The 24,353-nt window shown below is 48.9% G+C and overlaps 1 protein-coding gene and 1 long non-coding RNA gene across 2 annotated transcripts in view; one reads left to right on the forward strand and one right to left on the reverse strand.

The window, feature by feature from the left end:
- The first annotated feature begins 5,660 nt into the window (after positions 1-5,660).
- LOC131504106 (uncharacterized) lies at positions 5,661-8,152 on the forward strand. The gene is made up of 2 exons (XR_009257777.1): positions 5,661-6,154; positions 7,471-8,152. It is a non-coding gene; the product is annotated as an uncharacterized LOC131504106 (long non-coding RNA).
- Positions 8,153-9,463: 1,311 nt separating this feature from the next.
- PTGFRN (prostaglandin F2 receptor inhibitor) overlaps positions 9,464-24,353 on the reverse strand; it is an 85,697-nt gene continuing 70,807 nt past the window's right edge. The window contains exons 7-9 of the mRNA XM_058716076.1: positions 17,515-17,622; positions 12,724-13,029; positions 9,464-11,215 (exon numbers count right to left, since the gene is read on the reverse strand). Coding sequence (XP_058572059.1) covers positions 11,049-11,215; positions 12,724-13,029; positions 17,515-17,622 — 581 coding nt within the window. The 3' untranslated portion in view covers positions 9,464-11,048. The remainder of the gene's footprint in view (positions 11,216-12,723; positions 13,030-17,514; positions 17,623-24,353) is intronic.

Here is a 24,353-nt window from a genome sequence, read left to right on the forward strand (position 1 = left end):
TAGTGAGGAGAACTGCAAAGTGACAGGGGCAGAAGGACAGGTAAAGAACTGGAGGCACTGATGTAATCAATCTGCCACATGCCCTGAAAAAAGAATTAGTTTAGAAATGGGCATTGACCACAGAGACGATCGTTGCCAATAATACACGGTATTGGTATTCCTGAAATACATTCAACCAAATAAATATGATGCAACTTCTCATTTCTAGCCGTTGCCAGAAAGAATGGTTTTTTCCCCTTTTCATTTTAGTGGCTCCATTTCTGCCAGAATTAACACTGACTGAGTGATGTCGCTTCTTTTCTGGAGAGGAAAAAAGAAAAGAAAAAGAAGCTTTCCGTTGTCCACAGGGGGAAAAAACAAGAAAGAAGAAAGAGAGCCAGAGAGAGTGTTATTCCATTACCTGGGGAATCACTGCATTGTAATTGTATCAGCTGAAAAGAATGTAAAAATGTACTTCCTGAATCAGATGGAGGGAGAGAGCCAGTAATGGACAAAGCAACACAGGAATGTACAAAAGAAACAATTTTGTTCCAGTTCCTGGAAGATTAATAAAAAGAAATGTGTGGGGTTTTTTTGAGACTTGAAATGCACACGTAGCCCACAAAATCACAGCAGCTAAATATGTGGCCTCCTCTCTGAAGCATTCAGGCCCCAACTTATTTCAACAGGGACCTTTTACACGTAGGCTTTATGCAAGATATTTTCATATACACGATTTTAGAGAATAGCTCACATCACCATGTGACAGGTACGACTAATCCCATCTTACAGATGAGGAAACGGAGGTTCAGAGGAATCAACTGACCTAGCCAAGACTGTATGGCTAGGAAATGGATGCCTATTTGCTCTTGGCTCAGTGATTTTTATTTTTTTAATTTTACCTCCAGTACAGTTAACATGCAAGTGTTATATTATTCCCAGATGTATAATATAGTAATTCACCAATTCCGTATATCACCCAGTGCTTATCACAGTAAGTGCACTCTTTAATCCCCATCACCTATTTTAGCCATCCCCCCGACCCCCTTCCCCTCTGGTAACCATCAGTTTGTTCTCTATAGTTAAGAGTCTGTTTTTTCGTTTGTCTCTTTTTTGCTTTTCGTTTTGTTTCTTGAATTCCACATGAGTGAAATCATATGGTATTTGTCTCTGACTTATTTCGCTTAGCATAATACCCTCTAGATCCATCCATGCTGTTGCAAATGGCAAGGTTTCTTTCTTATGAGATTCCATTGTGTATGCGGGGTGTGTATGTGTGTGTGTGTGTGTGTGTGTGTGTGTGTGTGTGTGTGTATACATACACCACATCTTTATCCAGCCATCTATTACTGGACCCTTGGGCGGCCTCCATAATTTGGCTATTATAAATAATGCTGCAATAAACAGGGGTGCATGTATCTTTTTGAATTGGCGTCTTGATATTCTTTAGGTAAATGTCCAGTAGTGGAATTGCTGGATTGTAGGGTAGTTCTATTTTTAACTTTCTGAGGCACCTCCATACTGTCTTCCACACTGGCTGCACCAGTTTGCATTCCCACCAAAATGCACGAGGGTTCCTCTTTCTCTACACCCTTGCCAACATTTATTTCTTGTGTTTTTGATTTTAGCCATCCTGACAGGTGTGTGGTGAGAGTGCTCTTGCTATTATACCTTCTGGCTTGCCGTTCATGATTCCAGAAGGCAGAGTGTGGGGGGAGATGGAAAAGAAAAACCCCAAGGGGTCAGTAGGAAGCTCGTCATGATTTTCCCTGTTTGAGCTCTTGCAACTTAGGTCAGATTGAGGGCCATCCCACAGGTGTTGAATTTGCCAAGGCAGAGGAAGCCTGCGGACCAAGCCTACATTCGTGGAGCACCAAGCAGTGACCCCACAGGAAGGGACCATACTGACCTCAGTCAACACCCTTGTGAGGCAGAGGAAGAAACAGGCTTTGAGAGGGCCCAGCTGTGACCTGGCCCCGCGATGGAGAATGATACCCAGGTCTCTTCCCATTTGCCTGGCTCCACCAGAGGCTGACAATTAGTTAACCAAGGCCGAAGAGCTTTTCATGGGGCATGGCGACTCCTGTCTGTGGGGCAAAGGCTGAACTGGACTTCTGTGGGCAGGGGCAAGAGCCAGGGCATTGGGTGGGGATGCGGCTTGGGCGTAGAAGATGGGGAGTCGGGGACGGTAGCAGAAGAGAAAGAGCAGCAGAAGGGATTCCTAGGCCATCTGCCGTCTCCAGATACTCCCTTGCTAAGGGCTAGTCCTTAAATTTCCTACCTGGGAGTAACTGACAGCTGTGTCTCATCCCCCATTTGTATGCAGACCATCACATACACTTCCAACCCCACCTTGTCCCTTACGTGCCAGCCCAACCACCTTGCTGGTGGAGAACATTTCCATTTGAAGGTCCTCCAGGAAACTCAAACTGGAGTCTGAAGCTGAAATCCTTGTTTTCTTGTTCACACTTTGAGTGTCCGATGTGGTTGGACGCGCCTGTATCCACCCAGACCCACGCTCTGGCCTCCACACTCCACATCCGGTTATAAAGTCCTATCGGCTCTTCCTCAAATCTTTGAGGAGTCCATCCTACCTGCTGCTGTCACAACCGGGGGCCTCGATTTTCCTGCTGGACTAACGCAGTTCAATTCATCTCCCAGCCTTCCCTGCACACCATCCTCCCCGCTAACAGGATAATGTAACATAGAAACCTAGCCAGGCATTCTCCTGACCAAAGTGTTTCGGCGGCTCCTCAAATATTTCTAGAAGATCCAGTCCACACTCCTTGACTTGACCTTTATGAGCCAGCCCTTGTCAACTCTCTGCCCTTCAGACACAGAACAGTGTCTTTCTGCTGGGTCTTACCATTGTTTCCCTCTTTAACTGTGCAGATACTAACTCCTCTCCTTGGAACCCTGCCCCCTCCCTACCTGGGAAATACCTGTTCATTCAAAACAATTTAAAATCTAGGCTTGTAGATTCTGTCATTTTTATATGGTAATAAAATGAATTATTTATGTGCCACCCTCTCCTACAAGACCTATGAAATTTCGTAGTGATAGGATCCAGTGCTGACTCATCTATCTAGTCAACAAATACTCAAAGCTTAGAATCTTCAGGCTCTGTGGCTGGTGTACTGATTTACAACACGCACAGGAATTTCTCCCTTACCCACAGCTTTACTTTCTGGAGGCACCTGCAGCCTTTTGGAAGCAGGTGATCCTCCTTCTGTCACACCGCCACAAGGTCAGTAGTAGCCTAGCGCTACATCACAATGCTGACATCCGTCACTCACCTCACTTCATCACAGGAAGGAGAGTTACAGGACCACAAGATATTTTGGGAACAAGAGAGACTACATTCACCTTTTGCTATCGTATATTGTTATCATTGTCCCATCTTATTTATTTTTTTTTTTTTTTAAATTTTTTTTCAACGTTTTTTATTTTTGGGACAGAGAGAGACAAAGCATGAACGGGGGAGGGGCAGAGAGAGAGGGAGACACAGAATCGGAAACAGGCTCCAGGCTCCGAGCCATCAGCCCAGAGCCTGACGCGGGGCTCGAACTCACGGACCGTGAGATCGTGACCTGGCTGAAGTCGGAGGCTTAACCGACTGCGCCACCCAGGCGCCCCTGTCCCATCTTATTAGTAGTTATTGTTGTTAACCTCTTACTGTGCCTAATTTGTAAGTTAAACTGTATACATGTACACATAGTAAAAAAACATTAAGTAAACAGTTTGGTACTATCTGTGGTTTCAGGCATCCTCTGGGGGTCCTGGAATGTATCCTCTGTAGATAAGGAGTGGGGGGCATGAATGTATAGACTTTGGAGTCAGAAAGGTCTCAATTCAATTCCTAGTTCATTTGAGCAAATTAATGTGTCGTAATTTCCTTATTTCTAAGAACGGGAATATTAACAGCAGGAACTCTATCATCTGAAATGATTAGAGCTGTTGGTCAATGAACAGAAAATGTCAGGAAAAGTTGAGAATTGGAAAAAGATTCCTATGTACGTTACGCATGTTATTTTCAATTGGAAGAAGATTCCTATGTACGTTATGCGTGTTATTTTCTTTTTTTTTCCTTTTTTAATTTTTTTAACGTTTATTTATTTTTGGGACAGAGAGAGACAGAGCATGAACAGGGGAGGGGCAGAGAGAGAGGGAGACACAGAATCGGAAGCAGGCTCCAGGCTCCGAGCCATCAGCACAGAGCCCGACGCGGGGCTCGAACTCACGGACCGCGAAATCGTGACCTGAGCTGAAGTCAGACGTCCAACCGACTGAGCCACCCAGGCGCCCCTATGCATGTTATTTTCAATTGGAAAAAGATTCCTATGTATCTTACACGTTATCTTCACGTCAACCAACATATTCATTCGCCAATCTCTCGACATAAGCCCAGGTCTTTCCTTGGAGCATGGGTCTGTTTTCCGGAGCCTTCTAACCCTTTCCTGCAGAGACCAAACCTATCATGTCTAGTCTAAAACTTTAAAGTTTGAGTTCTTTCAAATGAAGTAAGAACTTACGATTTCTTTCAAATGAAGAATTTAAGAAACATTTGCGAAGCCAACAAAGTACAGAATCTTTTCCACATTTTCGTGATTTGTCCGCCATCAGTCTTTAACAGTTTTGCCTGGACCTACTGATAGCATTTTTTTTTTTTTTTAAAGCAATTTGTCTTGGTTGAGCCTTTCCAGAGAATTCATCTTACTTTTATCCACACTTGGTTGGCAAGCTGGAGCTTCTGTATGCAGTTAAGAATATGCAGATTATGACCTGCTGAATGAGGGGGCACGAGCCACACACGTGGGGTCAGCAGGTAGCTTTCTCAGCATCCAAGCCCCCCAGGGCCGCTTTGATGGAAGGTGCAGTTTCCAGACACTCACACAAAGGACGTAAAGTCACAAGATTTATTACTTGCACATCCCAGCCAACGGGTGTAGGGGCACCAAGCTGGGGTTAGGGTGGCCTCCGTGCCAAGGTCACGGGTGAGCACGAGATAGAGAGCAGGGGAGCAAACCCCTATTAACTTTAAGGTGCTTGGGGTGGAGGGTCTCACTCCAAGTTTTCCAGGGCTTCACTCTAAATGGTTATTTTATTTTAAATTTTTATTTATTTTTGAGAGACAGAGAGAGAGAGAGAGAGAGACAGGAGGAGCTGGGGAGGGGCAGAGGGAGAGGGTGGGAAACAGGCTCTGTGCTGATAGCAGAGAGCCCGACGCGGGGCTCAAACCCACACACTGCAAGATCATGACCTGAGCTGAAGAAGTCAGACGCTTAACCGATTGAGCCACCCAGGTGCCCCTGTGACAAAATATTTTAAGTTGTTCAATAAATAACTATGTGAGCTTCTGAAATTACAAACGCATGTATTACAGGGTCTTGTTCCCAAAGAGCCCCTCCAAGTGGCTACTTCAAAAGGTGTCCAGAGAAACACAAAGTGGGGACTGATGGCAGGATTCCTAAACTCAAGTCCTTCCCTAAGTGTCCAAATTCTGGGTGGGAGTAGGGTTGTCACCTGTAAATGTCTAGGCGTCTCGTCACCGCACCTCTTTCTCTGGCACTCACATCTCAACTGGTGGCCGTGCAATGGACTTACATAATCACAGGAGCCACACTGGTGGCACAAACAGGTTGGAGGATAACCAGGACGGCGAGGGCTGAGGTGAACGTCGCCGCTGCAGGTGGAACTCAGGTGTGCCCGTGCAGCCGGCGAGCCTCAAGTGGCGAACGTATTAATCATGTCCTTCTATGCTGTTTTCTGAGACTCTAATATCTAGGGCCTCGTTGACCCTGGAGACCGCTCCTTCCAGAGCCGGCCAGTTCCTAGCGAGAGGAACTGATTCACTGTGAGCACGCCTTGCACGCACAAAGCCGCGGACCCAGAGCCCACGCCCCCGCCACCTTCTCCAGCGGCACTCACACTCAGGACCACTGTCTCCTGCCCTCCTCACCCCAGGGCCAGGTACCAGAAAACTAGGTTTTCTGCACCCCAGAGCCCAATGAAATTAACCAAACTGCGGACCCTGCCTTGCCCGTTCTTCCCCGTGAAAACCACGATAAAGGCTGCTGCCTGTGCTTCTCCCCGCCCTCCGCCTCCTGATGGACCCTGGTCTCAGCCGTGTGGCCTCCCAGCGTGTGGCACGGTGCGCCCCCTCCTCTTGGGATCGGTGAGTATAAAACAAACTAGCTTTTCAGTGCCGGTCATCTCTTGTTCTGCTGGCCCTGTAACACCTAATAATAACAAAACCCGTATGTTAAAAAAACAGGGTGCGACGTACAGTGGTCTGTGGGTCAGAGTTAATGAGTGGCTTTTATCGGGAAGATCCAGTTACACGGAGAGCAGTTAAGACAGCGTCTGCTGAAGCCACCGTGGGAAGACTGGAGGTACTTAACCTGGTGTACGGCATATTACAATAATCCCCGTGTTTGCTGTTGCCATGATGAGGCCCCTGGGGCCACAGCAGCGAATGGTCCCTGCCCTCACACCACTTTCAGGCTTCCACAGCATTTGTCAGGGGGCCCTCAGCTAGCCGGGAGGAGCAGAAAAGGCTCCCTGGGACCCAAGTACAAGTTAGCCAGGCAAGCAAATGGTATGTGGGCAAGCAAATGTTTGTTTTGTTTTTAATTTAAATTTTTTTAAATGTTTGTTTATTTTTGAGAGAGAGAGAATGCAAGCAGGGAGGGACAGAGAGAAAGGGAGACACCGAATCTCAAGCAGGCTCCAGACTCTGAGCTGTCAGCACAGAGCCCGAAGCGGGGCTCGAACCCACAAACTGTGAGATCATGACCCGAAGTCGGACGCTTAACCGACTGAGCCACCTAGGCGCTCTGTTGTTTTGTCTTTGATTTAAACTGAGGTAGGAACAGGTTCAGTCATCGGTAGGGGGCTGCTAAAACCCAGCTGTGACTATGTCACATTCTGATGTGAGCAGAACCCTCCTGGTTCACCGAGAAGCATGAGCGACGGGCCATCTCCCACAGTACGGCATTAATTGTGCATTTATACACTGCATGTACCTTCTACATCCTTAGGCAAGGTTAGTAACTGGGACGCAGACCCGGCCCCTGAAGACCTCACAGAGAAGCTCCCTACCCAGGACACTATGGGACCCACAGGGGAGTGTGGGGTGGGGGGCAGAGACCAGCAGAGAGTTGGGGTTCCAGAAGCCAGTGGCCTGGGAAGGAGCACTGTTTTTCTATCACAGGGGCTGGCACCTCCTGGACCAGTTTGGCTCCAGACTGGGTCATGAGTCAGAAAAGCCGTTGTGTTCCAGTCACGATAAGGTCACAGAACCTTGCGTTTGTTTCCTCATCCGCAGAAAGGAACAACGTCCAACTTCCCCCTCTCATGACGAGACCCACAAGGTCATGAGAACTTACCAAAGAACCAGGAGACCTTCCTCGGCAACAGGATCCTGGCCCCCAGCTTTCCGTGTGGTGGGGCTCTCAGTACTGATCCTGTTAGATTCACTTCTATCTTTAGTGAAAACCTACAACGTTATTGCAGGAGTCAGAGAGATCGGAAGGTGTTAAAGCTGCCACTGGCATTCGGCCGTGATGCCTCACGCAGAGGGGACCAAAAGGTAACGAGACCAAGTTCCTCACACGACTTCAATTTAAATTAAACTTCCTTTAATGAAATAAAAAACAAACGGTGCATTGCATAATATCTGTGGTCACAGTATAAAACAATACAATTAGTTCATATAACATCGGGTATGGACAAAAATACACAAGACCCTTTCTTTGTCTACGTCAAATCTGGCAGATCCTTCTGTGCGACGCTAAGAAAGACAGAGAGTCAACTTTTTTTTTTTTTTCTTCGCCTAGTGATCTGCGCGCAATATTTATCACGGAGAATTTGGTCAAACAGCAGAGGAGGACTTACCGAAATCCCAGATCCCTTCTTCCTCTGCTGCCATTGGTGAAGCTAAAAAAAAAAAACACAAGTTTTCTGAAAGTAGCAAGTTGTGTAGTATTGCTTATTATTCCTGCCCAAAAGGCTCAGTCTTTGGCTCACGGATGTCAGTGACAAAATCATGGCTGCAGGCAGTCTGTAAAGCAAGAAGCGAGAGCCACCGGGGGAAACAGACAAGGGTCTGGGCAGGAGGGATGTCCTTTGCCAGGATCTTAAGGAATAGCCACGTGGTGGGGGGGGGGGGGGAGGGAAACACACAAATAAATACATTTCTAAATTAACATTTAAATCCAGTTGGTGAGTCAGAGTTCCATCGTCCCATGAAAAATCCGAAGCGTTGTTAAAAAGTCAGTTTGCATTTTTTTTTCTTTTTTCTTTTTTAAAAAGTGAAAAGTGTTATGTAAACATCATAAAGTAAACAATTGAAAGTAATTTTGAGGCTTCTATCTGAACATAGCTTAGGCTCTTCCTGGGGGCTGTTTTTATGATTAGTAAAAAAAAAACAAAAACAAACCCAAACTGTTTATAAAGTTTCTTTTTGTTAAGAAGTGCAATTTCATCTGTGTGAATTGTGGCTAGGTTCTTCTTCTGTTCACACCAGTGCCTCTGGCAGGAACCCCCTTCCAGAAGAGCACTTTGGGGGGTGGGGGTGGGGAGCCGTATTTGGTACAGGAAGAGAGTGTATCTCACATATTTAAAAGGACACACATTCCAGGCCAGTTTCTGGCCCTGGATGGAGTGAGGTCCCTGGTACAACACCCTGGGATTTCTTCCTCCTCTGTACCAGCCCCGCGGCGACTGGCAGTGTGGCCAGCCCCACGATCACAGGGTGGGGTTGGGGTCAATGCCTTAGCAACCCCAGCCTCGAGCTGCAGTGGCAGTTTGCCGTCAAATGCTCTACCACGGAGCGATACCCCCAGCAGTGGCGGTTTGAGAGCAGAAGGTACAGCATGTGAACACCTGTCACTTGCCGTGTGTCTGGCGTGACCCATCCATGGTTTTACGCATACCTGGGGCCACCTGGCCACACTCACAGCAAGGTACCCTTTGCTCTACCAAGAAGGGCCTGCACTACGACAATCCTGAACCTTCTTTTAATGGTGATAACTGTGTGGACTCAAAGGGCACTGGTGTCCCTAACGTAGCACCTGTGAATGTGTGTTCCCTCTTCCGTTCCCATATATACAATCACCTGGGACCCACCTCCTCTGAGATAGCATAGTTAAGAAACAACTGGTAGAAAAGACCCGAATCTAGTGCCATCAAGGCCTCCTCCTGTTCCTCTGGTCACCCGTGCTCGGGTGGGGCAGGTGCTGGGCTTGGAACTCATTTGTGCCACTACCGTTAACACGGCGTCTACCGTGGGTGGTCCCCTAGGTGAGCAGGACAAAAAGGGAAGCGGGGTGGCAATCTGCCTCCTGGGGGCAACTCAGTGACAAGGGCAGAGTGGGCTGTGGGCAGCGCAGGGAGGGAAGCAGCGGGGACGATGGTGAGCCGGTGGGCGGGGGAGTGTGGCTCGTCTGGCCCCTTGTGACAAAGAGCCGCACATGAATGGCCATCATTTTGTAGGACTTTATTGCTCAAAACAAACGAATCTTTTTTCCCTTCGGAAGACAGAGCAGCGTGAGATCCGTCAGAGCCAGGATGAAAGCGCAGAGGATTGCAGTGCGGGGCATGACTCACCAGTGAGCCTCAGAAAGCCCACTGGGATGCTTCCGAAAGGCCAGTGCTATGCAGGGGCAGATGCCTCGGGGAGCAGAGGAGCTCTTTTGGTCCGCGTCCTACTCCGGGTACGAGCAGTCGGGCAAAACGGATTGCTCTCAGATCTACTTTGTAGGCTGTTCACACGGCAGTAAATTGCTGGTTTCCTTCGTGTTCCTAACAGGAAAGCAAACATACCACAAAGCGTACCCTTGCTCGCTGACCCCCGGCGGGGGGGTCTTACGAAGACTCGAAGGGCTGAAAAGGTCATGGAAAATGCACGGTTCTTCCAGGCAATTTCTGATTCTGTGAAGTTGGTCAGTCTTGCAAGCAGCAATACACCTTCACATTAAGGAGCCCAAGCAGCCACGAAGGACGTGGGGTACACGTGTGGGTGTCCCTCGGCGGCCGAGGCCTTCGCCTCCCACGAAGGGCAGGAGAGGGGGACGGAGGTGGCGTCCTACTCCAGACACAGCCCCGGCACCCCCAACACTCCTGGCCCGAGCCGAGGACAGCTGACCCCCCAGGACCCTCTTCTGCGCTCCCTGGGGCCCCCTGAGGCACGGCGGCCTCAGAACCATTGGAGTGAGGGCCTGCTCCTTCCCTCGTCCCCAACCTCGTCTTCCTTGAGGACCTTCTTACTGCCCCGGACAGAGGTGGCTGTGTATTTTTCTTCATATTCATTCTTAAGGCTAAGGTGGCAAGATAAGGTGCTTGGTGGGGAGCCAAATTCTAGATTCCAGGGCCATTTCAGCACGCTCACATAAAGCAAATACGAAAGAAATGGAAAGGGGGCAGAGAAGCAAAAAAAAAAAAAAAAAAGGAAAAGGAAAAGAAAAAGAAAAAAAAGCATTTGGGCTCAGTAAGAAGTTACATACTGCAAGTTTAGATTTCAAATGTCTAAACCCCTGAAAATACGGGGTGGGTAGGGTGGTCAAAGCCACGAATGAGCCTGCGGCACAGGTCTGTGTTGTCGCTGGGCCGGGGCGGACGGCTTCGTCTAGCGGCCCTCCTAACACGGGCCCGACATGGAAGCTGGCTCCCGGCGGGCAGCTCTGTCCTCACCTAAGACAAAGAACTCTGAGAGCCACCGTCCTTCCTCACCGCGACCCCTCGAAACCAAACATACGAACACACACAGGTCAGAGATCTATAAACCGGTAGGAGAAAAAAATTAGACAAAGGGTAACCATTAAAAAGCTGCAGCCGGGAACACACACACGCGATTGTTCTACCAGAAAGTGCCGTGGGAAGAAGAGTCGTGGGCTGGTAAACGTGTCCGCGCTCAGAACTTGACATGCGGCGGGGAGAGAGCGCCCGGTCCCACCTGAGATTGGAGAGGACTGGTTTCTAGTGTCACACACTGCGCGTGAAAAAGATCGCGGTCCTCCTCCCGCCCCGTCGCTCCTAGACCGCCCCTGTCGCGGCTCCCCCGGCGTGGCCTAGTCCATTTCCATGGACATGAGGCGGCGGCGCTCACGCCTTGTCTCCTGGACCTCCTTCTTACAGCACCAGTGGGAGCTACAGTACCCGATGAGGCAGGACAGGAGCCCGATGACGGTGGACAGGCCCACGCCGATCAGCAGCGGGTACTTGAAGGCGTTCAGCACTGGAGGGAAGGAACAGGGGGATGCCGGTCAGTGGTGCGAGGAGGCGGCCTCGGGAAGCCTGCCCCCTCCCCTCCCCTCCCCTCCCCACCCAAGCAGGTGTCCCCGCGGGGCCCAGCTCGCACTCAAGTTGTCCCCAGCACCTAGCGCAGCGCTCCGGGCAGGAGCCCTCTTATCTGCCCACAAAGTGAGCAGATGACACCCCGCCCGGTTCTGTGGGGGAGAAACAAAGAACCGGGAGAAAGATTTCGTTCGTTTGATGTCTCTGAATGTCAGCTTGCTTTTTAGGGTTTTGGCAGGAGACTGATTTTTAAAAGTCAGTATAAGGGCGCCGCACATTCAGCAGCAGATGCGTCCTTAAAAAAAAAAAAAATAACACACAACACTGTTCATACATCAATTCTGTGCATCGAATAACTGAAGTGTACTAGCGGGGCTATTTTAAGTAACACTAGAGTCGATTATCCAGGAAAGTGAATAATTCCCTCCCTTGTTCAGGAAATCTGGCTTTTCATATGGAGCTACTTGAAGCAAGGAATTTCTGCGATGCAAACAGGGGATAAATGACGAAGTTTCAGGAATGCACAGACACGGTACGGACCGCACACCCCCAAATCCCAAGTCCCTTCTCCCAGAAGCAGCAGCACTCTTTGCGCGGGGGCTAGCACGCCTGCTGGCAGCTGGCATTTAATGTCGCTCACCTTTCGGAAGAGCCCATCGTACGGCAGAGGAGACAGAGCGCCACAGAGGCTAAGGCATCCGTGGACAAGCTGGGGCTCCAGTTCCAGTCTCCCCCACACTGACATCTCCTCAGGGACACCCACTCAAAGCTCTCCCCTAACCCTCGGAGGCGCCGGGGCTTTAATTCTCTCTGGGGAATTTCTCCATTAACGTGTACTCTGAAGTTTTTGCAGAGAAGACAGGTTTCTCATTAGCCCAGGAACAGCTGCCCCCGCTCTGGGATGCTCGGGGAACAGAGGGGTGGGAAGGGGGCCCTCCGACCACCTAGTTAGAATGACTCTGGAGGTCGGTGTGGGCCAACAAGGCAGGGAGCCCCCTTCTCGTCCCAGGGTTCCGGAGAGAACCCCCTGCATGCTAATGACACCAGTTGGATCCTCCCTTTTCCAAGAAGCAAAACCAAGAGGGCAGGAGGGGCAGGAACCCACTCACCGCCTCTCCCGGGGCCCTGAACCCACTCCCTCGATGCTGTTCTCTGGCTCTGCCCGGCAGAATCCATGCCAGCCCCGTGACAGGGAAAGGGGTCTGCACAGAATTCGGAGAAACCATCAACCGTCTCTCCGGTAAGTCCTAACCACCACCTCCCGGTGGCGGCTCGGGCACACGATGCCGCACCTGGGGTAGCAGCAAGGCCTCCTTCTGTGTGCCGGCCCAGGGCAGGTCTACAGAGAGAGAGAGGGCCGGGTGCTGGGTGGCACATTCCTCAAAGGGCGGCCACCTGACCCTGTCGGCCGCCGCACAGCCCAGAGACATAACCGGACGTCCTCCTTACCATCCATCTTCACAGTCACAAAGATGGGCTTGGAGTAGATCTCTGCCTCCTTCTGCCAGGAGCCTGTTGGGGACCTCACCCACGGGGTCACGGAGCAGTAGTAGTTGCCAAAGTCCTGGTCCTCGGAGCCATGGACTCGCAGCAAGAATTCCAGCACGCCGACACGCTCCAGGCTGAGCTCGCTCTTCCGGTCTCTCTCGGCCGTGGTCACAATCCCCTTCCGATCCAGAGATGACAGGAGGACGGGAGCCTTGTCCAGACCGAAGGAGTGCACCGCGAACCAGGACACGTCAAAGGCCATGTCGTCTGTGGATTACAGACCACGCCAAAACCCTGGGTCAGCGCAACGGGCGGAAACGCCACACGAGGCTAACACGCGCGTAACCTCGCCAGGGGCCAGCGCTGGCCTGTATGCCTTGGGTCTCACTGGATCCTCGCGACCCCACGATGACGGCTCTGTCACACCGCCTGCTGAACAGCGGGACCAAATACCTTATTCGAGGTCACAGAGCCAGGGGCGGGAGAACGTGTGGCTTTACCCAGGGAGCGTAGCTGCGGACTCTGCCCTCTTTTTTTTTTTTTTTTTTTTTTTTACATTTATGTAGTTTTGAGAGAGACAGAGCACAAGCGGGCAAGGGTCAGAAAGAGAGGGAGACAGAATCCAAAGCAGGCTCCAGGCTCCGAGCTGTCAGCACAGAGCCTGACGCGGGGCTCGAACTCACAAATCGTGAGATCGTGACCTGAGCCGAACTCAGACACTTAACTGGCTGAGCCACCCAGGCGCCCCGACTCCGCCCTCTTTTTTTTTTAATTCATTTATTTTGAGAGAGAAAGGCAAAGGGAGAGTGAGCAAGGGAGGGGCAGACAGAGAGGGGGAAGAGAGAATCCAAGCAGGCTGCTGTCAGCACAGAGCCCGATGCGGTGCGAGAACCCACGATCCGAGAGCAGGAGTCGGATGCTTGACCGCCTGAGCCACCCAGGCACCCCCAGAATCTGCCCTCTCTATCCTGCCACTGCCCAGTCCAACGGGCACCCCAAACTATCTCCCACAGCAGTGTTCCTTGACATTTCAGGCAGAAGAGCCCAGACCCAGAGGCCGCTAACCGCGGTCAAAGACAAAAGGTACATAAAGTGACCGGTACACAATTCAGTGTCAACAGTTTAGATTTTATTGTTCTCAGTCCTTTTCTTCCCTGGCCCAAGCACTCAAGTTCCAGACAAGAGGAAAAAAAAACCGTCAAACTGAGAAAATTGAACACAACTTAACAGTCCCAGAGAGGAATACTACTGAACCTTAAAGTACTCTGCAAAACGAGGGCTCTAACAGCGTCAAATAAATGAAGATGGGCATCTGACAAAGAAGACTGGTACAAGAGGCAATGCTCACAGGGTGTGAAGTCAGAGCACATGCCATGAGCCCCTGACCTCTTCCTCTGGCCGTTCCCAGTGGAGCAGCAGTGTCAGAACTGGGACACATCCAGCAGGCAAGAAAGGACCACGAGGCCACAAACACGGTTTTCTCTCTCTGTGTTTAAATGTTTATTCACCTCTCAGACCCAGTGAGAGAGAGAGACAGCGTGAGCAGGGGAGGGGCAGAGAGAGAGGGAGACACAGAATCCGAAGCAGGCTCCAGGCTCCGAGCTGTCAGCACAGAGCCCGACGCGGGGCTCGAACCCACAAACCGTGAGATCACGACCTGAGCCGAAGCCGGACGCTCAACCAACTGAGCCACCCGGGCGCCCCCAACACCGTTTTCTCTCAAATTCACTTGACAAGGCTTTCTGCATACATGTGAAATTACCCCACGTCTGTTAAACAAAAAGTAACATTTATTCACTAGCGAAAATACACTGGTGACCTCCAATAGCGCTACGTCAAGGCAAACCGTATTCAGGTGCTTACGTATTAAAAGAAAAAAAACAAAAGCAAGACTTTGTACAAAATTATCCACATGGTTAAGTCCTTTCCAACTTGCTCTGGAAATGCTAAGCGCCAGAGCAAACCTCAGCTCCCTACCCACAGGATGACAGCTCTCCACGCCAACGCTCAAAATACCTGCTTTCCCTCCCCCTCGTCCGCTGTGGCACTTGAGCAGAAAATCGGATTGTTCTCAGTGTGTGGGTCATCTCTTGCCAAGAAGACCAACTCCCCGGGGGAAGGGGGGGCAGAGGAAGTGCTGTCAACATCCTCACGCCGCCAGGGCAGAGGGGGCCCCCGGGATCATGGTCACGTGCTCAGTGCAGCTGTCGCCTGCGGACGCGGGGCTAAGGTTACCGAAGGCAAAGTCACAACTGCTGTCCCCGTTATGTGGGCTCCGATTCGTGCCCCAGTCCCGCCGCGCCTCACAGAGCTGAGGCCGGCCTGGAGGGCCAGGCTCCTGGGCTGGACCAGTACTGGCGGGCCACGTGGCCTGGAGGAGTGACTTAATTCCCCGAGGCTCAGTTTCCTCAGCTGTAAAATGAGTATTAGGGCTTCACCGTGGTTAAGTTAGCTATCTCTGCAAGATGCTTAGAACAGCACCTCGCACGTAGGAAGCGCTCGCTAGCCCTACCTCCACAGTACAACACGTACCGTCCACAAACAGGTGCTAACAGGGAGGGGGTTAGTTCCTGTAGCAGAGGCTCGCGGTGCCCGCCCCGACCAGCTGCTGACGGTGCTGACTGCTAACACTCTCACACCCGTGCCCTCTTGCCGAGGGTCAGCCTCAGCTGACGGAAGCCACCTCCTGGAGGTTAGGAAACACCCTTGCTCCCCAACCGTTCAGCCCGTGAACAGTGGCTGACTGACGGCGGGGATCTAAAAGCCCAGTCCCTCACCTCAAGGAGGCCATACTCTGTGGTACAACCCACGCACCAGAACTCCCCGTGGGGAGTTAAGACTCGTTCTGAAGTCACGTCTTTGCCTGGCTTCCTTCCCTTGCCCGGCTGGACTCCCTCACTCCCTGGGCGCACAACTTCAATTAATCACTTGCACACCTGTCTCGGGGCTTTGCTTCTAGAGGGCGTGACCTAAGACACTGCCTCTAAAGGGCCACACGATCTGCCCCGTCCCTCCCCTTCTGGGCACAAGAGCGCCTTGGCGCTTGGCCCACGTATGTGATATGTCCTTTCCAAAAGAGAATTCCTTCACGGCCCATCGGATGCGTGAGGAAAACCTGAATTATAGCGTGTGCTTAATTATTCAGAATCTTCCACCCACACCGTCCACGGGGGCAAAGTTCTGGAAAACTGTGATCTGCATGATAACAGCCACCTAGAGCTTCGGTAATTACCCTGGGGGAAAAGACTCTTATATTAAGGGCATGATTAATATACGGGGACCCATTCATTTGCTGAGAACGAACATTTACATGATTTACTTTTGCACGTGTCACAAACGAGCTTCAAGGGTAAACATGGTACCAACCGCTGAAAAGGACGTACCTCCCCTCCTCCCGCCAGCCTCTTATACTTTCACTTTCGTTTCTACTTCTGAATCCCACTCTGTCCTCCCCCCCCCCCCCCCCCCCCGCCCCGTCCACATCTCAGCTTATTCGAGACCGAGGCACCCTACCCCGCACCTTGAGAACAGAGCTAACCAACTGGTGGCTTGGAGGGACTTCTTTTCTTTTTCACCAATTCTTCTTTCTCCCACCTCTAAACCTCAACCATGTCGAGGCTCCCTGCAAGAACCAATTCGGTGTCAACCAGCTAGTCCCGGGGTCCGTAACCTGCAGCCCGCAGGCCAGACCCAGCCCACCACCTATTTTTGTCAATAAAGCTTCGGTGGAACACAGCCAAACGCATTTGCTTACATACTGTCCGCGGCTGCTCTCGCTGCGGAGGTGACTGCTGCAGGCCTCCCACGAGGCCAAAAATACTTCTCACTGGAACCCTTTATGGAACATAACTGCTGACCCTGCGGTAGTGGCTACCCGAACCGCAGGCCGGAGGGCCTGCGGCCACCCAGGCCTCTGCTGCTCGATGCCAGAGGGATCGTGCCGTTCACTCTGGTTTCCCTGCAGACCGTCCTCGCGTTGCTTGCAACCTGCCCTGAATACAGAATGAAAACCTGCTTCCCGTGCCCACCCCAGGGCCACGCATCCAGTGGTCTCTGTGCAGAGCTCGATTCCTTTCGAACCCTGCGGGTCTAAGTGTCAGGCGAAGACACCGACTGGTCGCTGAAGGGGGCCAGGCAGAACAGGTGTAAGACTGATGGCCCACGGCTCCCAGGCGTCCTGTTGGCAGTCCTAATATTTTTTGCAAAGAAAAGGTTTACAAAGGTTTCCCAAGAATTTAAACAATAGCACCGCCTGGTCGCTCGCCCCATTTACTCTGCTCTGTATTTCATCACAGACTTAACACCACCTGATATTACATTATATGGTGATTTCTGTCTCCTTAATCAGGTGGCAAGCTCCGTGAGAAGAGACGTGTTCTAGTGCCTCCTCTATTCCCAGTACCTGTTGACAGAAGACGCTCAATGCATCTCTGAATGAATAAATGAATGAAAGACCAGGGAAAGGGGCTGGACTCTGCTGGTAGGTTTCAAAGCAGCTTGTGTCGGCCCCGGAAGTGGCCCACTGATTGCCTTGAGAGCTCATGTTCCAGTGTCTGGAATCATCTAAGGCACAGATGCCTCCATCGACAAGTATTTATTAAACACCTACTGAGTACCAAGTCCTGAGCTAGGCAATTTGGGATCAGCCGAGAGTCTAATCCCTGGCCTCCAGGTCTACGCAACACAGTGGGAAGACACGAGACACATTCAGGGAAAGCAACATGGAGCAGGAGGCAAGACAGAGAGAAATACCTGGATCCAGCGCTCCTCCTTCAACAGCGATGATACAAAACAGCTTGATCAGATCTCCCCGGATAACCGACGGTGTGTCTGAATGCACGGAGGCATTAAATATAGGACCTGGAAAACAGTGATGGCACCTCATTATTCCCGTTCACACTCGTGTTTAAATTCCATTCCTGGCGCTCTAATGGCCATCTAAACGTGGCCCGCCTTCCTTGGACCTGGGCTAGGTGGCGGTCTAAGGTGGCTTTGCTTCTCTTCAGAGAGACACGTGCATCACGCACAGTCAAATGAGCGTCCTCTTCATTACAGCCACCACAGAACTCTTCCTACAGAATTACTTTTGCTTCTGGCTTTTCCCGTACCTCTTCTCTGATGACAACCGTGGTCCCATTCGAAGGCCACCCCCACCTGCCAGCCTGATACAGCCTGGGTTGCTTCTGCTTCTGTGCGGGTCACCTCCAGGCCAAGGTGGCAGGAGAGCAGAGGGAACAGGACTGGACTGGGGACACTTCTGGCCCCCGACGGGGAGAGCGGCCTCGCTGTGCTGGGGACAGGGGCTCTGCCGTTAGGAGGCTGAGATCCAGTGAGCAGACCAACTTGCCAACAATGATGACACCGTAGGGGGCACTGGCGGGCACCACAGGCTCCAATCTGTCAGGGGAAATCGAGGCAGCATGGGTATTGCTTCAAAACACTACCCACACAGGATCGGTCTGGCACACCTTCCTGAGAACACCTCTCCTTGACTTTCAGTTTGCTTTAAAAAAAGAACTTTTTCCTTCTTCCAGAGGCCAGAAGATGGTGCCACCCAAAGTGCGCTAACTGTTGGGGCGCCTGGGTGGTGCAGTCGGTTGGGCGTCCGACTTCAGCCAGGTCACGATCTCGCGGTCCATGAGTTTGAGCCCCACGTCGGGCTCTGGGCTGATGGCTCGGAGCCTGGAGCCTGTTTCCGATTCTGTGTCTCCCTCTCTCTCTGCCCCTCCCCCATTCATGCTCTGTCTCTCTCTGTCCCAAAAATAAATAAAATAAATAAATAAATAAATAAAAAACAAAGTGTGCTAACTGTATAGGGCACAGGTACTCCAAGCTTTCGAGTTGTGAGCACAAAAATGAGCAACAAAATTGGAAGTATAAAGAGTGAACACATAAAGAGGATTTAGTGCTAGAATTTCATAATATTTGCCACAGAGTCAGTTAGATGCATCTGACTGTAGATATAATTGCTATTATGCTCTTTGATTACTAGACATAAGTAAGTGACTTATTAAATTAAAAAAAAAAAAAAGTATGCCAGGGCGCCTGAGTGGCTCATTTGGTTGGGCGGCTGACTCTTGGTTTCGGCTCGGGTTGTAATCTCACGGTTTGTGAGTTCGAACCCCACGTCGGACTCTGCACTGATAGTGCGGAGCCTGCTTGGGATTCTCTCCCTCCCCCTCTCCCTAAGAATAAAATATGGGGCACCTGGGTAGCTCAGTTGGTTGAGCTTCTGACTTTGGCTCAGGTCATGATCTCACGGTTTGTGAGTTCGAGCCTCACATTGGGCTCACTGCTGTCAGTACAGAGCCGGCTTCAGATCCTCTGTTCCCCTCTCTCTCTGCCCCTCCCTTGCTCATTCTCATTCTCTTTGTCTCTCTCTGTCTCTCTCTCTCTCTCAAAATAAAACTTAAAAAAATAAAATAAACTTCAAAAAAAAGTATCCCTTTGTATGGCCGCAATCTGGCTCCTATCCTCTTCACTCCTTTTACTCCTCAGTTTTATGTGATAGCATTACATAGCTTTCAGCCAACCTGATCCGAAGAGCTCAGCATTTACCTTATTCTAATTTCTAAAATCTCAGAACAGGCAAACCTGAAGAAGGTTCCAGAATACCTATGGGACTTCTCTTGGGTTTCCTGGGAAGCAAAAAGAGATGGCCCTGGACACAGATTCTGAAACTCATTCAAAGCTAAAAATATTGTGATTACTAACTTTTAAATCAGATCATCAAAGAGGAGGAAGTACTTTTTTTTTTTTTTTAACACCTACAAGAAATGACCGAGAAAGAGTGTGAAGGTCATGCGAACCAACGAGGCAGAGTCGAAAAGGCTGTATTTTCACTTCACCGTGAGTGGAAAGATGAACTGCTCGGATTGATTTCCTCACACCAAGGACCAGAGTGGTCTGTTCTGCTGGGAGAAAGGCAAAGGGTGGGTGGAGGAGACGGCAGCCCAGGGGGGTGGGGCAGCCCTGAGCAGGTTGTGGGGAGAGTTCAGATGAACCACAGGCAGCAGGAGGGCATCAACTCTGGGAGCAGGGCAGGGGGATCATGACAGAATGGCGGTCCCGGGCATGGGGAAAGGGACGAAAGCAGAGAGAAGAGGGAAGCCTGACCTACGTGTGGACGGCCTGCCCTTCAATTAACTGCCCTCCCAGCCACGGTTCCCACAGGTTCTGACCAGCCTGGATTTGATCTACCTCGATGGCTCCCTGGGAGTGCATGTTAGTAGAAGCCAAGGTGACCCGTGAGGACCACACGTTTTCTTTTCTCTGACTAGAAACAGAGCTCCACCAAGGGGCTTTCTGGAAGTGTCCAGCCCCCTTCTGACAGACCACAAAATGATAATAAAACAGGAAGATCCTCATCATGGATTTAGGTTTCGAAATTTGAACCCTCAAAGGAAGACTTACCAATTTGGACAAATTTCACTTTCGTTTCTTTGTATGTCCAAAGAAAACCCAAAATGCCTTGTAGGTCACAAGTTATGGTTGTCATTTCCCCTAGCGGCTACGGCTGTGGGAACAACGGAGCACTTGTGCTACGGCTCACGATGCAGACAAGGGTCTGGGAAAAGGCCTTCATTGTGATATATAAACGGCGGTGCACTTCCTTCTAATGAAATCAACAACTTGCTGTTAATATGGGTCTTTATGCCAGCCTTGGAAATATTTTTATTATGGTCAATTTCTGTGGTAATGCTGTTTTTGCGAGGGAATTTGGTTAACTTCACAGATGACAGACGTCGGCACAGAGAATGTAAGTGAACAATCAGAGTCACTAGATGTCCCCCGATTCCTAGTCTGCAGAGAGTAAGCACATGGACCACTTAGTTTTTAAATACAAACACCGACAGGACCATGTTCCAACTCCAGCCCCTAAAAAAAGGTTATCAACAGCAGTATTTTTGTGAAAGCCCAAACTGTAGGCCACCCGCATGTCCATCAATAGGGTAATGGCTAACTAAATTTTCTAGGAGGTGTAGTCATTAAAGTTGTTATTTACCTAGAATTTGTTTTAACATGAAAAATACGTATCTTACAAGGTTAAGGCGGGAAAGCAGATCATGAAAATGTATATATGGCCTGAAGTCACAGTCATGAAGAAAACACGTAAGAGAGGATTTCTAGGAAGACAGACAACACCAATTAACAAGGTCTGGTAGGTTATGGGTAATTCTTTTCCTTTTCTACTGTATCATATTTAAAATTTTTTCTCTCTTAAGGAAAAGAGCTTTCGTATTATCCTTTTTGAAAGGCCAAAACCTTGAACACCATAACATTTAATCCATATTTCCCCCTGACACTTTGGGTCAGTGAAATTCATGACTCAGCAGGGCCCCTTGGGAAACACCGTCCTCGTACCAAGAGGCAAGTACCCCCAAACCAGAGGATAGAAAGGTGGACACCAGGAAGGACCTCTTTGTCATATGGCTCTTATGGTGTGCTGCTGATTTTTAGGAAGCAAACACTCTTCAATATCAAGTCAGTGCTTGCTGGGAGTCAATCGATGTGAGGGCACTGTGCTGGAAGGATCTGATGGCAACTTCTCCTAATTCAACTGTGAACTGGCCATGACAACTGCATGGATTAAATACAATAAAAACCTTAGCCAGTCTAAGACCGAAGCCAGTCTTCAACCTTTTATCATTTTATCTGTTGTGCAGAGATTTTTTTTTTTTTTTTAATTTTTTTTTCAACATTTTTTATTTATTTTTGGGACAGAGAGAGACAGAGCATGGACGGGGGAGGGGCAGAGAGAGAGGGAGACACAGAATCGGAAACAGGCTCCAGGCTCCGAGCCATCGGCCCAGAGCCTGACGCGGGGCTCGAACTCACGGACCGCGAGATCGTGACCTGGTTGAAGTCGGACGCTTAACCGACTGCGCCACCCAGGCGCCCCTGTTGTGCAGAGATTTTTAAAGAATTGAGAAATAGATTCAATACCCATTCCTCACCCAGGAATAAAAAGATCTTATGTCTCCCTTCTTTCCCATAACAATTCGAGAGGAAGAGCAAATAACAAATGTAAAACAAGATGGAATAAACTCCTATAGAGAGTAAAACAGATACATGAATGAAAGACAAAGACCACATAATCCTCTGAATATCAATAGATACAGAATAAGTATTTGACAACATTCACCATCTCTCATGGTAAAAACAAACAAACAAACAAACAAAAACAAACAAAAAAACCACTCACCAAACCAGTAATGAAGGGAAACTTCCCCAACTCAATAAAGGGCATCTATGAAAAACCCACAGTTACAATGATTCTTAATGGTAAAAAACTGCAAACTTTCCCCATAAGATCAGGAACCAGACAAGGATATCCTCTCGTGCCACTACCATTCAACATTGTACTAGAGATGCTAGCCAGGGCAATTAGGCAAGAAGAAGAATTAGAAGGCATTCAGTTTGGAAAGGAAAAATTAAAATTGTCTGTATTCACAGATGCCATTTCATTATATTTAAAACAGCCCAAGGAATCAACCAAAAAAAAAAAAAACAAAACAAACAAACAAACAAAAAACCAACCAATTAAAACTAATAATAAGCCCAACAAGGTTACAGAGTCTGACATCAATATAAAAGGTTGCAGAACCTGACATCGATATACAAAAATCAGTTGTATTTCTTTCTATACACTTGCAACAAATAAACAGAAAAGGAAATTAAGAGAGCCATCTCAGGGGTGCCTGGGTGGCTCAGTCGGTAGAGCGTCCAACTCTTGATTTTGGCTCAGGTCATGATCTGCTGGTTCGTGGGCTCCTGCTCCATGTCGGACTCTGTGCTGACAGCATGGAACCTGCTTGGGATTCTCTTTCTCCCTTTCTCCCTCTCTCCCTTTCTCCTTCCCTCCCTCTAAATAAATAAATAAATAAATAAATAGCAATTCCATTTACAATAGCATCAAAAAATAAAATACTTAGGATAAATTTAATGAAAGAAGTTCAAGATTTGTATGCTGACAACTATAAAACATCACTGACAGAAATTAAAGAAGGCCCAAATAAATAAAAAGATGTACCATGTTCATGGATTGGAAGGCAGTACTGTTATATGACAATACTCTCCAAACTGAACTACAGATTCAACAGAAGTCCTATGAAAGTCCCAGCTGTCATTTTTGCAGACATTAATGGGTGATCCTAAAATTCATACAGATATGCAAGGGACCTAGAAAAGCCAAAACAATCTTGAAAAAGAACAAAGTTGGGAAGGCTCATATTTCTTGATTTCAAAACTTACCTCACAGCTCAGTAATCAAACAATGTGGTACTGGTATAGGAACAGACATACAAAGCAATGTTATAGAACTGAGAGTCTAAAAAAATCCTACACTTATGGGTAAATGATTCTTGACAAGTGTGCCAAGACAAGTCAAGGGGGAAAGAAGAGGCTATTCAACAGATGGTGCAAGAACAGCTGGTTCTTCACATGTAACAAGGCAAAACTGAATCCCTTCCCCTGCCACACACAAAAATTAACTAAAATGGATCATAGCCCTAAATGTTAAGAGTTGAAATGTAAAACTGTTAGAAGAAAACAGAACCATAGACCTTCACAACCTTGGATCAGGAAATTGTTACTTGGACAAGACACCAAAAACATAAACAAAAAAAGAAAAAACTAAATTGGACTTCATCAAAATTAAAAGGTTGCATGCTTCAAGGGATACCATCAACAAAGTGAAAAGACTACCCACAGACGGGGGAAGGTATTTTTAAACAATGTATCTGTGAAGGGGCTTGTATCCAGACCATATGAAAAACTCAACTAATCAATGATAAAAAGATAAATAACTCAATTTAAAAATGAGTAAACAATCTGAACAGACATTTCTCCAGAGAAGATACACATATGACCAATAGCTACACGAAAGGATGCCTAACATCAACAGTCATTGGGGAAATGCAAATTAAAGCCACAATAAAATACTACTTCACACACCCACCAGGTTGGCTCTTCTAGAAAAGATGGGGAATACCAGGGTTGGTGAGGATGCGCAACACTTAGAACCGTCACACGTTGCCGGTGGGAATATAAAACTGAGCGGCTGCTTTGGAAAACAAACATGGCAGTTCCTCAGAGTTAAAGAGAGCTACCGTATGACCCAGCATCACTCCTTGGTGAGAAATGAACCCTCGTGTCCATCCAAAATCTTGTACGCTAATGTTTATGCCAGCATGATTCACAGTAGCCAAAGAGTGGAAACAACTTAATGTCCATCAACAGACGAATGGATAAATGAAATGTGGGACGTCCACACAATGGAATGCTATTCAGCCACGAAAAGGAATGAAGCAATGGCACACACCGTAACATGGACACTTGAAAACATTATGTAAAATGAAAGAAGCCAGGCACAAATGTCCACATATGTGATTCAATTTATGTGAAATGTCCAGAGGAGGCAACTCTACAGAGACAGAAAGATTAGTGGCTGCGGGGGCTGGGGGTGGGGGTGGGGAGTACTAATGAGTCGAGTTTCTTTCTGGAGTGATGAAAAATTCCAGAAGAGATTGTGGACGGTTGCGTAACTCCGTGAATATACTAAAAACTACTCAATTGTACAGTTCACATGG

Source organism: Neofelis nebulosa, chromosome 2 (genome assembly GCF_028018385.1).
Source record: "Neofelis nebulosa isolate mNeoNeb1 chromosome 2, mNeoNeb1.pri, whole genome shotgun sequence".
NCBI lineage: Eukaryota > Metazoa > Chordata > Mammalia > Carnivora > Felidae > Neofelis > Neofelis nebulosa.